At 50.1% G+C, this 13,496-nt stretch overlaps 1 protein-coding gene across 2 annotated transcripts in view; it reads right to left on the bottom strand.

Moving 5' to 3' along the window:
- Positions 1 to 179: 179 nt before the first annotated feature.
- Positions 180 to 13,496, bottom strand: part of Smpd3 (sphingomyelin phosphodiesterase 3) — an 85,347-nt gene continuing 72,030 nt past the window's right edge. For both annotated transcript variants that reach the window (XM_005076321.4, XM_040736620.1), the window contains exons 4-10: positions 11,519 to 13,046; positions 7,257 to 7,332; positions 7,003 to 7,158; positions 5,202 to 5,291; positions 4,942 to 5,005; positions 3,256 to 3,418; positions 180 to 3,030 (exon numbers count right to left, since the gene is read on the bottom strand). In XM_005076321.4, the coding sequence (XP_005076378.1) occupies positions 2,929 to 3,030; positions 3,256 to 3,418; positions 4,942 to 5,005; positions 5,202 to 5,291; positions 7,003 to 7,158; positions 7,257 to 7,332; positions 11,519 to 12,835 (1,968 nt within the window). In that variant the 5' untranslated portion in view covers positions 12,836 to 13,046 and the 3' untranslated portion in view covers positions 180 to 2,928. The remainder of the gene's footprint in view (positions 3,031 to 3,255; positions 3,419 to 4,941; positions 5,006 to 5,201; positions 5,292 to 7,002; positions 7,159 to 7,256; positions 7,333 to 11,518; positions 13,047 to 13,496) is intronic.

Here is a 13,496-nt window from a genome sequence, read left to right as displayed (position 1 = left end):
GACCTCTCAATTCTGAGATGACTTGGGAGGGACCCAGTAGTAGAACCTCGGCGGCTAAATCCCTAGCATTTCAGGACTATGTTCCCCATAGTCACTCCCCAAAGCCCACAGGATGATATCGACTCTGGAAATCCATAGGCCCTTCCCAGTTTGTCGAGCAAATAAGTACAGAACCAGAGTGCCAGCCTTGAGCCTCACAGTTTTATTTTCTCATCATTCTCCATCTTCCTTTCAGCACCATAAAGGAAAAATCCACCTCTTTTCAACATTTTTTTAAATCAGGCATAAAGATTGTTTTTCTTCTTGGGAAGAATCGTCTGGATATATATTTGATAATGTTTTACCAAAACCTTAGGTATCTTACCATATAAAACCCCTAATGTCCCATGAGGATACAATACAGAAATTAAAAAAGTTTCTTCTTTTTCTTTTAAAACAGTATTTCTAAATCTGAGCAAGTTAATACAATAGTTAAAAAGCATCAAGGTTAATATTCATACTTAAAACTCCAGGTGGTTTTGGACAAATAAAGATGAATGAATGGTCCTTCCTAAGCTAGCGCACTTACCTAACACTTCCCTTGAGGGGTCCTGGGCAGGTAGAGCTGCGCTTGGGATTCAAGTGATCCCTGTAATTGCCCCTGTCTAGGCCTTAGTTGTCACAGAATCTGGAATCCTGGAAATGTCTTTTCTTTTTTAAAAGTTGAAATAGAAAGGCCTGGCAGTACACAAGTCCTGAGTCCACAGGCAAACCACAACGAAATGTGTGGCAGATGGCCATGGCCTCAGTGCTGAGAGATGTGTAGGGGAGCTGGAAGGCAGGCTGTCCTCTGGACTCCAGAACTTGTCTATGTAGAGGTGGCATTGTAATAACAAGATGACAGAGGCACGGGGCAGTATCACTTGCCTAAGGCCGCCCTGGGAGTTGGGAAGGAGAGAAGCATGTGGCTCTGACTCCAAACATGTTACCCTAACCCAGGTTTAGGGACCCTGGCCTTGGCTTTGTCTACTCTCCTCAGACACAGTGCCATTGGTATAGGGATTGGACTTGCCCAGTGGTACCCTGCATGAACAGAATCCTGGTTGTCTCTGGGAGCGGGACCTTTCATTCCAGGGGGCCTTTCCAGATTACCGGGGGAGGCGAGACCCTGGCAGTGGAAGGGCACAGCAAAGAACCCTGCAAGGCTGCCCTAGCTCTGGACACTGGAACATGGGGTCAGGACTCTCCAGGCCAAAAGGTTCAGACAGACCCGTGTCACCAGCTATTCATACCCTAGTGCCAAGCTGCCTGTTCTGCCTGTGCTTTGAAAGATCACCCCAGCACACGGTCTGGCATCTTGTTGGATGTGTACCCCTCTTCTTGCTCCTTTTTGCTACTTAATGGGTGACAAGGCACAGCTTCAGGGCACCAGCATTTAGAGGTCCCAACAGCAGGGGCCTGATGCTTCCTCCATTCTCACCAGGCAGAGTTGGCCTTGAGCCGGGCTGGATACAAGATAGGGCACTTTGAAGAGATCAGTGGGGTTGTCAGAGTGTCAGAAACAGTCCTCAAATTGGAGCTCAGTACCCTGAGACAGTCATCTTCCCTTTATAGTCAGGGATCAGCCTCTGCTCCCTGAAGGTAGGTGGGCAGTCAGTGCTGTCTTGGGCACCCTGAGCAGGAGCAGGTGGAGAACAGGGGGCTTCCGGCAGCCTAACTATGCCGAGCTTGGGCTGGCTCTGGTCACACAGTGGCAAGAGTGGCTTCGGGATGCTGTCTGGAATCACCCCTGCCCTGACAAGCAGTGGCTGGTGGACTGGCCGCCTGAGCTTCACTGGTAAAGAAGCCATTCTCTACATCGTAGCTTCCTGCCACTTCATCTTGGGTGCCCTCCCAGACATGGCATTGGCTGGAGCAGCTATTAGGAGAGTGGGCCTGGGACGCCAGAGTTCAGCCCAACTTGGGGGTAGGCAAGTGGTTCCTGAGCTCAGCCACACATGGATGAGGAGTCCTCAGGAAAAGGTTGAACCCAAGGGGCTTGGATACAAGAAGCTACAAACCTGTCATTTTCAAAATCAGCCCTCCCCCCCTTTCTTTATGTTCTGAGTCCCCTTTGTGTAAAAGTGATGCCCTCTTCTGGACTTCCTGTTCTGGCCCCACAGCGGTGTTAGTTTCCTGCAGGCGCTGCTGGGGTGGCCAGATGCAGCTGGACCCTGCCGTGTGGGCTGGGGAAGAACACAGCTCTACCCAGTGACTTACAGACCCTAAGTGAAGGGTGATTGTGTTTAACATTTTGTTTTCTTTTTTAAAATGTAATCGCCCTTGAATGCAAGACCCTGGGAAGAGCCCTGGGCTGGCAGGTAATGGCAGCCTCCATATCCCCACCACGCTGGAGGTGGGGAGCTGGCAGCTGTGCCCAGGAAGTGCTTCTTTGGCTGTTTCTGATTGTGTTTGGAGTTTGGCCTTGGGGGAGGCCCGAGCAAGGGGTCTGGGTGCTACAGTGTGGCACATGGCATGCGGGCAGGGCAGCGTGCGTGCGAGGGTGTAGGCATGCGAGACGACATTGGCAGCAGACAAAAGTAATGAACCCTGGACAAAGCTTGAGAAGAGATACAAAGAGTACACAAACCCAGTCCTCATACTAACCCTTGGGTTACAAACTATGTTGTGCTGTGTAGATCTGTAGAAAATCGTGATTGGAAAGAATGGCACTGGTTAGGCAGCCAGGGGCTCCCAGACTGGCCTGAGTCCTCTGTTCTTAGAGATGGCCCGGAGGCACAGAGCAGCCTGGCTTCCAGGCTTCCAGGGGACTGACAGGCTCTGTCCTGTCCCCTGCCCTCCTTCTCCCAGCACTAGGTGCTCAATGGAGGAGACACAGCCCAGGCATGGACTGTGTCTTGAAGGGCTGGCAGAGGCCCCACTTCTTGACATGCCAGTGGCACGGCTGGTCTATGCCTCCTCTTCCCCTGCAGATACCATCAGCCGCATGGCCACAGGGAGGTGGTCGGTCAGGCCGGATAGCTGGGTGATAAAACTGAATTCTTCCACCTCCTAGGTTGGGAGAAAGGGTAGAAGACATTCTGTTTAGCTCCAGAGAGGATGTTCTGTAAAGGGAAGTTTTGGGGGAGGAAATGACAGCCTGTGGTGGGAGGTTCTATATGGGCCAACTGAGCTAGGGTTGGCTCTGAAAATGATGGCTCTCATTTTAAGGGAGCAGGGACTGAGGGATGGGTTCAAAGTACTATATGGGGCTCCAGGGACCAGTCTCAGACTCACAGCCTTCCAGTCAGGGCACAGCCCCTCCTCAGCATGCAGCATGTAGTCAATGCGTCGGCCATTGCCCTTCAGCAGGTCCTTCCGCCCCTTCTGCCCAGCCCCTGGGCTCTTGCTGGTAGGGAAGGCCAGATACTCCCTTCGGCCTTCCTCGCTCTCCAAGACCCTATCAGGCAGAAGGGAAACAAGATGAAGTCTTAGGCCAGCCCTGGCATGTGGAGCCATACTCTCCACAACGTAAGAGGGAAAAGGGAGACCAAACCTGGGTTTAAGACCTGCCTATCTTGTGGCTCCACAAAGGGCCTCGCCAGAAGGAAGAGTCCCTAGTGAGCAGAGGCCCTCCACTATCTGTTACAGGCTGTCTCCACCTTGGGCTAACCAGTTCCCACTTCCTTTCTATCCTAATGCTGGTCTTGACATTCCTGGCTGTGGCCATGATGGGAATACACCTCTCCTGATCCCTTCTTTGCTTTTGAGCCAGTAGGAGCCTGTTTGAGCCACAGGAATTTTCTTTTCTGGAAGCCCCAGCACTGTTTAAGATTAACTGGGCTAAGGGAACCAAGAACGGGTGACATTGGAGGTCTCAGTTAGTTAAGCTCTGTCCTTAAGTGATGATGTGACCTAGCTTATCACCAAACCTGTGAGCGCTATTTCCTTTGTCAAATGAGTAGTTGCTATGGCCCTGACTTGGGGGAATGGGCTGTTGTGTCCTATTTCTCAGAGTTATCCCAGGAGACTCAAGGGTATCTACATGTCCAACACAGTTCCTACTAGCCTTTTCCGAGAGCCCAAGCAACCCTGGAAGAGCTGAGGAACCCCATAGGCCATCCCTCCCAAATTACCAAGAGCAGGCTCAGGCCAGGAGCTGACGTGGGAGACTCTGCCCAGCCATCCAGGTAGTTAATACTGGATAGATTTAATGTCTGGAGAGACTAGGATGGCAAACATGGCTTTCTACAGGTTTTTATCAGTCGTCAGATAAATACACTAATGATATTCAGAGCATTGTTAATGACTCAAAGATATAATCCATTACTGTCTTTTGCTTTGATAATTAATTCTAGCATCAGTGATCTGAGAGTTACTGATAGTCATTTTTTAATCATCTCATGAAAAGATAATTTTCTCTGCATAGGGTGATGTTTCAAATTTAGTCTATAATCTAATTAATTGGCTCAAATTAGCTGCAAGAAGCCATGGCAGTGGCTCTGTGCGGTCTCAGGCTGTGAATTATAAATCCATTCTGCTATTGGCCTTCCCTCTGTATCCTTTACGGAAGCCTCACTGGGTTAAAGGATGAACTGTTTTTCAAGACAGCCTGCGTTCTCTCACCTTGGCTCCCTTCTCTTCCACAGACCTCTTACCCCGCAGCTCTCTAGAGCTTGACCGGATCCTGGAAATTCTGGCTTCTTTTCCTGTATGAGTCATACTTAACTAAAGCTGTTTGCAATGTGATTCCAGATCCTGACTGCTGGTTTGGGATTTGTCCCTTCTTCCAGACTCCATATAACTGTCCTCTTCCCTGTGTAAGAGTTTCCTGATAGGCCAGAGTCCTTAGTGGCCTGAGTGAGCTGACCCTTCTGGAACCTGCCCAGTCCCCATCTCTACAACATACTAGGGGTTCTATACCTCCTGAAGGCCTGGGAGCTTGGTAGGACCAGGGGTCCCTGCAGTGGTATGGACACTTACTTTTGAAGATTGTCAGGAGTACACACATCCTCATCATAGAGACCATTTGTGTCCAGCAGGGTACCTGGACACAAAAGAGGAGAGTGGTGACTGACATAGGGTCAAGCCAGCCTCCAGGGTGGCCCCCATGGGGAGATTAGGAAGACACCAGGACTTTGGGGGCCTCTAGACAGCTGCTTAAAACATGTCCCCTTCATGAGGGATCAGGTTCTGGTGGCCTTTTCTTGGGAAGTCCATGGTGAGCCCAGCCCCCTGCTTACCGATGGCCCACGGCTTCTCCTCCCCAGGTCCCAGGCGGCAGGGGTCTTTGTATCGAGTAAACAGTGAGTGCTGCTGCTCCAGTTTGTCATCTGTGTGGGAGGAATGGAGAGGGAGTGCTCTGGCCTGAGGCACCTGCTGCCCCTGGTTCGTGCTAGTTACTCCTGCCATATGCTACTAGGTTCCTGTCTGTTTGGTAACCACTCTGGGTTTATGGTTCTTTTATGTCCTGTGGTTGGTACTGTGGCTCATCTGTCACTGGTTCACTATGCCCTCAGATGTGCCCCAACACACTGCTCTCTGTTCTCCAAGCCTTCCCAGATTCCATTGCAAACTGTTGGTAGGGACTGGACAATGCTGCAGCTAGAACCCTGCTCTCTTCACAGATCTGTCTGCTTGGCTCTTGGGGAGGATGGATATCACATGACTCATAACCATGTGTTCTGTCTACTCACTGGACCAGCATAGTCTTTTTTTTTTTTTTTTTTTTTTTGACTCCTGGGCTGGAGAAAGGGCACTGGTTTAGGACATCTTGGTGGGAACTCCTCCAAACGCCTCTTCCTGTATGTGTTGTGCCAAGAGTGTCCTGACCAGAACACAGAGGCCTGTGCTGGGGCAGAAACTGGTGTGTTGAATCTGACAGCCTTGCTGTCCCACACAGCTGTAGAGGAAAATCTTTCTGGGTTGGTGACTGTGTTCCATGGTCAGCACTGCATTCTCCTCACCCATACTGGAACTGTTGTCGAGAGATGCCTTCCTGGCCATAAAAGGTTAAAACAGCTTTTACCTGCTGCCATCAGTTGAGGGTACCATCTTGGACTCCAGATGAGACCTGAGGTTTCCTGTTCTAAGAGCAAGTCCTGAACTCACGGGCTTCAAGTTCAGCGTTACCCATAGTCTCCTGTGGGAGCTGAGGCTCCTGCAGGGGTGTCAGAACCATGAGGCTCCCAGGCCAAGGGAGGCTCAGAACTACTCCTAACCTAAAGGAGGTCTTTGTAAATGCAGATTCAAGTCCGTTTAAAACTTCACAGGCTGTTGGCTGACCTGGAAGTCACTTTGTAGACCAAGCTGGTCTCAGAACTTGCAGCAGTCCTATCTGCCCCCTGAGTGCTGGGACTGCAGGCATGGGCCGCCATACCTAGCAGAATCCAATCATTTAAGTAAGTAGTTTTTTTAATATAAAAATATTTATGAGTGTGTGTGTAGGAGATCTACATGTGCCACAGCAAACACAGGTCACGGGACAACTTTTGGAAGTTGTTTCTCTGGGGATTAGATGCAGGTCATTAGGTTGGTGCTTTTACCTGATGAGCCAGCTTTTTAAAATTTTGATATGTTTTATTTCATGTATATGATAGTTTTGTTTGCATGCATGTCTGTGTACACTGTGCCTTCAGAGGCCAAAAGAGGTCATTGGATCCCTGAAACTGGAGTTACAGATAATTGTGAACTACCATGTGGGTGGTGGGTATGAAACCTGGGTCCTTTACAACGTGTCCTTAACCCCTGAGCCACCATTTGAGCCATCTTCCTTGCCCAGTTTAAGCCAATATTATTGGAAGTTTCTCCCTTGACTTGGGTTCATTTTTAGGGCATCTCTTTGTCTCTAGCTAGAGGCCTCTGTGCTATTTTTGGCAGTGTATGGGTTGTTCCACGCTAGGACTTCAGTGTGGGGCAGACACATCAGTCTTGCTAAATTTCCCACACACATTCATGAGGAACTGAAGTTCTTCAAACTACCTAGCTGTAGTCTGTGGCTGTCCCTGGAGCTTCAGACCTGAGAGAGGAGGAGTATGTTCTCACCAGAAGAGCAGTTATCAAAGTTCAGATCTCCACAGATGACATCAAATACCACCAGCTCCTCCGGGTTGGCTGTGCTGGATGAGGAGGTAGATTTTCGGAAATCAGCTAGCCAGTCCTGAAGTAGGTCCAGCTGCTCACACCGGATGGCACTGTCCTCTACAGATAGGACAGAGACCAGACTGAAGCTTGACCTGGACACCAGCCAAGGCCCAGGTATTGAACCCATCCCCAGAAAATCTCAGGCTGTGGCCTACCTGGTGGGGCATGCAGGTGCGTGCAGGCGATGTACCCAACGATTCTTTGGTCCTGAGGTGTGCTTCCCACCTGCACCTGGGGAAGGCAGGGTGTCAGTGCTGCCAGCCAACCATTGCTGTTCCAGGTGCAAAGGACCCTGGCAACATCTCCAGCCCTCTGCTCTGCTCAAGCTCTCACCATCGTGCTCTGTGCCAGGCTCCTGGCTAGACTCTGGGGTCCAGTCTAGTAGAGAGGGCATGCCCTGATTCTAGAAGTGTCTGGCTGGTAGGTAGATATGTAAAGAAACCATCAGCCTATAATGTTACATGGTTGGTTACAATCTGTGCAAGTCTTTATGGCGGAAAAATTCACAAGTCACAAGCAAGTTCTTCCCTAGTCCCTAGCATCTCCATGTGACGGGAGTATCCAGCTACACGACTTTCCAGTATTTTGTTTTGAGACAGAATCTTGGTATGTAGCCCTGGATAGCCTGGAAATTGTTACATAAATCTGGATGATCTCAAACTTCCAGCAATCCTCCTGCCTCTGGTTCTCAAGTACTGGGATCACAGGTATGTACCACCAGACCCAGTCTCACATTCAGTCTTTTTAATATTTGTTTATTATCATCATCATCATTGTGTGTGTGTGTGTGTGTGTGTGTGTGTCCATCCACAGAAGCCAGAATTAGAGCTGTTTAATGTGGGTGCTGGGATTTCTAACTCTGGTCCTAATGATAAAGCTACATGCTCTTAACCATGGAGCCATATTCTTTATCCCCCCTTTAGTCTTTTGTCTACTCCCATTTAACGGCTCTTTCCTTCCTCCTTTGGCCACACTCTCAACCTGACCTATTGACCCTCCAATTTCTTCCTTTTTCTTTTTCTCTTTTTTTTTTTTGAGACAGGGTTTCTCTGTATTGTTTTGTCCTGGAACTCGCTCTGTAGACTAGGCTGGCCTCGAACTCACAGAGATCCACCTGCCTCTGCCTCCTGAGTGCTGGGATTAAAGGCGTGCGCCACCACCGCCTGGCGATCCTCCAGTTTCAAATATAGTACCTACTAGAGGGGCCTTGGACATTGCCAGCCTCCTGCAAGTCTGTCTTTGCCCCATCTGGTTGCATGATCCATTGCTTCATGAGTTTTGTTTGTTTGTTTGTCTTTCAAAATAGGATGTCTTCATGTAACCCTGGCTATCCTGGAACTTCTTTGTAGTCCAAGTTGGCCTCAAACTCAGATTTTGCCTGCCTTGCCTTCCGAGTGCTGGCATTAAAGATGTGCACTGCCACCACCCAGTGCTTCATGAGTTTTATAGGAAATGGTTTCCTGCAGTCCCTCAGTCTTTGACCAGAGTTCTGATCTGTCCCTGGTTCTGGGCCCCTGGCATGGACTGATCTCATCCTGAGTCCAGCCCTCTTTTCACAGCTTCACATCTCCACTTCCCCCAAACCTGGCCCTTTCTTTACTAAGGCACAAGTTACATTGGTGGACCTGGCTCAACAAGCAGCTGACTTGGTCAGGTCATCTCTAATGCTGGCTTCATAAAAATGGGCATCTTAATTGTATGTCCCAAAGACAATTCAGCAGCCCCTCGTGGATAACTCAGCACAAGAATGAACCCTTGTCTGTGCTGTGACCACAGTTGCCTCTCTCTTAATAGGGGTGTGATCTTGACAGCATCCACTTTATTATTTGCTGGGACTTAGTGATTCCTACAGCCTATCCTCAGGACCTGCAGAGTCCTGTGACAATCACACTGAGGCTGAGTCCTTTAGTCCTGCTGGCGTAGACTCAGTAAAAAAGCTCCTCAGGATTAGATACTGTGCTGAGGCCGTAGGGAATCTAGCCCCTTTCTTCCTGAAGAGGCCCATTTCTTCAGGAATTCTTGGAATAAACTGGAGAACAGGACTCAGTAAGGAGGGTGGCAGAGTGAGGGACTGCTGGTCACATCCTCCCAGTGTCCCCAGCTCCTCTCCAGTCAGACCCCAATCCAACAGTCCACAGCTCTACTCTCAAAGGCAACATCTGGCTGGACAAGAAGTAAAAAAAAAAAAAAAAAAAAAAAAAAAAACCTGAGCACAGAGTCAAGGAACCCATAAAGGGAGAACCGGCTTGTGCTTGACAAGATTAAGACCAGCAAAGCATGGGATATGAAGGACCCTCAGGGTGGTCTGTTAAGGGCAGTGAGAGGAATCAGACCTAGTAAGTAGGAGAGGGTCTCATTGAAAGAAGTGAGACAGCCACATCACAGTGGGCTGATGTAGAGATGAGGTTGGCCACGATGGTGCAGTAAAGACCCTGGAATAAACTGAGCAGGCACAAGGCACAGCCACGGTGGCTGGTTTCTTCTGGCTTCAGGATGGGAGGACCTGGGTGAGGACAGTGGGGCGGATGCTGAGCTTGCTCAGGCATAAACGAGATGTACCCAGGAGCCGGCCAGATTCAAGGATGAGCTCTGGTGTGAGATCTGGGCTGGGACATGGATGAGGGTTATCAGCAAGGGTAGCAATGGAACTGTGGGAATCACATTCCCTGGGGAGATAGAGTTGATAGTAGGGATCCTGAGAAGAAAAGAGAGATAGCTGCATGGCTTATCCCAACCTTTAGCTATAAGAAAACAAGACTGTCAGATGGTGGCACATGCTTTTAATCTCAGCACTTGGGAGGCAGAGGAAGGGGATCTGTGAATTCTAGAACAGACAGTCTGGTCTACATAGTGAGTTCCAGAACACCCAGGGCTACAGAGAAAAACTCAGAAAACACAAAACAAAACAAAAAAACAGGCAAGCTGGTACTTATCAGACCTGTCAAGGTGTTAAGAGATGTTGCAAATAAAATTTGATACCAAAACATTTATACTGGCCAGCTCAAAAACAGTTTTGGAATGGCATGAGCCAACATACCTGCTGGCCAGTTTGAAAATCACGAAGTAAAGGGAGACATTAGTGATAGAGCCACAAAGGAGAGGCTGTCCCAAGAAGACAGTTGTCTTTAGAACTGCTTCAGGGTATCAGATGGAGGAGGATGGCTAGAGGACAGTGGATTGTTCTGCATAGCAGTAGTCTGGGGGTAGGCATCTCCAGGCTCACGGCCATCTCTGTCAGACCAAGGTTGAGAGGACACACTTTCCAATGATGACAAATATATCCACAAATGAACCCATATGTCAGAATAGGAAGGCTGGAGCTGTGTGTCAGAAGACCTGTGCCTGTGACTAGAAAGTTGGGGACCCTAACTCTGGCAGAGCCATGGAAGAGACCTTGAGCACCCCAGGGTGGGGGAATATGAGTGCCTGCCCTGTCCTTAACAGGCAGATGGAGTCAATATGCCCTTATTCCCAGCAGGCATTGGCTCTGTATTTTCCTGTGCAGGTCGAGCTTAGTTAAGACTGGAACTGAAAAGTGAGGGAAGCCTGCCCTAGGCCATAGTCAGGGTCCACTGATGAAGAAAGCACCCCCTCAGTCAAGTCTCACTTGTAAGGGGAGAGCCACGGGCAAAACAGCTGCTGCCCCTGGGGACAGAAAGCCCCATCTGCATCAGATGGCCAAATGATGCCTCGGAAAACTCTGGATTCACTAGCAGTGACCTTTAGATAGAGAACAAAAAGTCGACCCTGAGTGTCTCAGGCTCCTTCGAAGATGTGTAATGACCAAATTACCATGGTCTGTCTAAAACCTCCTCCAACTGCATCCAAATTAGCAGAAATAATCATGATCCACTTTAATTAGTGACTATGGAAATGAAGCTAAGGGCTGGTGGGCAGAGAGCCTGACAGGGCAGCTGCTGACAACCAGAAGGGGGCTGTCCTGGCCAATGAAGCTAGAGGTCTCCGTGGTTGAGTGTGGTCTTTGGCCTGGGGCCCTGAGAGCCCATATGCTGGCCTGTACAGTGCTCTTCTCTGGTCTCTGCCATGTGTGAATGGAGATGGGCTTGTCTCCTCTTCCATCGCTTATCACAGCAATCACTACCACCCCCATGTTACCACATGCAGTATAAGAGGCTGAATCCCATCTGGCCTCAGGATACTGGGTCACACAACACTTCATAGATGAGTAAATGTGACTCTGAGAAACTGGTCAGATGACTGAGCCCATGGTTTCCTGTGCTTGAGCTGGGGGCTGTGAGTTCAGTTCCATGAAATTTTTTTTTCTGGCTCCCAACTCACCCCATTAAGGGAGTAAGAACCCCCAGGCCATAAGGATTGGTAGCGGCTATGGCCCATTTTGTCATGTGGTTTGGGGACAGCTGGTGTGTAGCCCTCAGATGGAGCTGAGGATGCCTACCTTGAGAAACAGAGCTCCTTTAGAGGCCAGGGCATCGAAGCTGCACCCATTGGGGTAACAGTGATAGGCCACATCCATGACAGGGTAGCGGCTGGCAAAGAAGAGACCGCTGTTGAGACACTTGAAATTGCAGCAGCCATGGCAGCCATAGACCCCGACGTCATACAGGATGTACTCGAAGTAGCCGTGTAGCTGCTCTTTCAACTTAGAAGCTGCACGCTTATCAAACACCTCCTGCAGGCACAGGAAGTCCAGATTGGCTGGGAAGAAGGCTGAGACCTCATGGTCAAAGGCTTCATCAGGGTGCCGCCTCCTGCGGGCTGCTGTCTTCTTCACCACTGATGTCTTATACAAGAGCTTGCTGTTGATTCCTGGCTCTCCGCTGCCACCGCCATCTTGCCCAGCCCGTGCCTTCACCAGGGACTCCCTGGAGGCCGAGGGACTGCCCAGGCTCCCAGAATCCCCATCTCGCTGATTATGGTTGGGCGTCTGGCCCTTTGGGGCCCCACCAGCCCCATTCCTGGCTTGGCTCCCAGTAGCAGGGTCATCAGCTTCCGGTGGTCGGCCTCCTTCATCGCCACCAATTCGCACAATGCAGCTGTCCTCAAGGCTGCCATCAGCCGGGTCCCCAGAAGCTGGGCCATTGGCAGCCTCATCACTGGGGTGACGCCCACCATCCCCCTTGTATTCCACAGAGGCCGTCCTCTTAATGCTACCAGGGACAGCTCTAGCTCCATCACTGCCCTGCGGAGACACCAGGCTGCTGAAGCTGGCTGCGCTGATGGAGGTGTTGGTGGGAGAATCGATGTAGATTTTGATCTGAGGCCGGGCGGCCCCATTGCGGATTCTCTGCCCAATCTCTTTGGCCCGTGCTTGCGTATTGAAAACATTGTTGAGCCTCGCGAGTGAGTCAGGAAGAAGGCAGACATTAGCTGTGGCAAAGCAAAAGCTTTTGCCAGCCCCTGTGCCCTTCCATTCACTAAGCAGAGCTGCCCCGCCAGCTGGGCTCTTATCCTCTAATCGGGAGTAGGAGTAGGGCCGGCGGGCAGACTGCAGTGGAGACCAGAAAATGAACCCAAGAAAGGCAAAAGGTAATGCAGCCACAAACAGAGCCAGGTAGACTGGTGTGAAGAGTACGGTGCAGAACAGCTGCAGGCAGCAAGGGTCATCTGACCGCTGGCGCTTCTCATAGGTGGTGGGTATGAAGGAGGCCACCAGCCGGTCCACCAGCCAGTAACATGGGAAGATGAGGGCCCAGGACACAGCGTGGAGGGCAGACAGACAGCTATTAGGAAAGGGAGTCGTGTACAAAACCATCGCAGCTCACTGGGCGCCCCAGTCGGCCCTACTACATGGTGTCCGTGGCAGCTGCAGCACTTTCCCAGGCGGGGGTGGGCAAGCTGAGGGCAGGTGGAGGACAGTCACCTCCTGGCAAGATGTGACTCTGGATAGTTAGTGGTAAGTGTCCTGCAGACATTCATGGTTCACCTCAAGGGGCCATGCCGGGGCACCGAAGCTTGTTGAGAACCTGGAGAAACAGAGTGAAGGAGGTCATTACTAAATTAGGTTGTTCTGAAAACTAGAGAATCAGTTTTACCTAGAGTGTTTCAGGGCCAGAAGGATGCCCACCACGTTCCATTTGTCTATATAGTTTTGTTTTCTTGGAATAAACAGCTTTGTATATGGTTGTCACTAACCGGCTGTCTTGACTCTAAATTGCTTTTAAAAATGGCCCATGTTTACAAATGGGTATAGCTTTATGGGTACAAAGGGGTGTGTTACAATTTCAGTTTGAGAGTGTGCCTGGATTGACATTGGCTAGAAGCAAGTGAAGCCCTTTGGGAGTCTGGAGTGTGTTTAAAATGGGCAGGCAGCAGCTTTGGTTACCTCTAATATGCTGCAAATATGTTTACCTTTTATCTAGTGCCAACTAGGCCAGGAAAGACCAAAGGGGCCAAAGGTTACAGGGCAGAGGGTA

The sequence above is a fragment of the Mesocricetus auratus genome, unplaced genomic scaffold (assembly GCF_017639785.1).
Source record: "Mesocricetus auratus isolate SY011 unplaced genomic scaffold, BCM_Maur_2.0 Super-Scaffold_100062, whole genome shotgun sequence".
Taxonomy (NCBI): domain Eukaryota; kingdom Metazoa; phylum Chordata; class Mammalia; order Rodentia; family Cricetidae; genus Mesocricetus; species Mesocricetus auratus.
The sequence above is the reverse complement of the archived record's forward strand: the minus strand, read 5'-3'. Positions and strand labels throughout refer to the sequence as shown.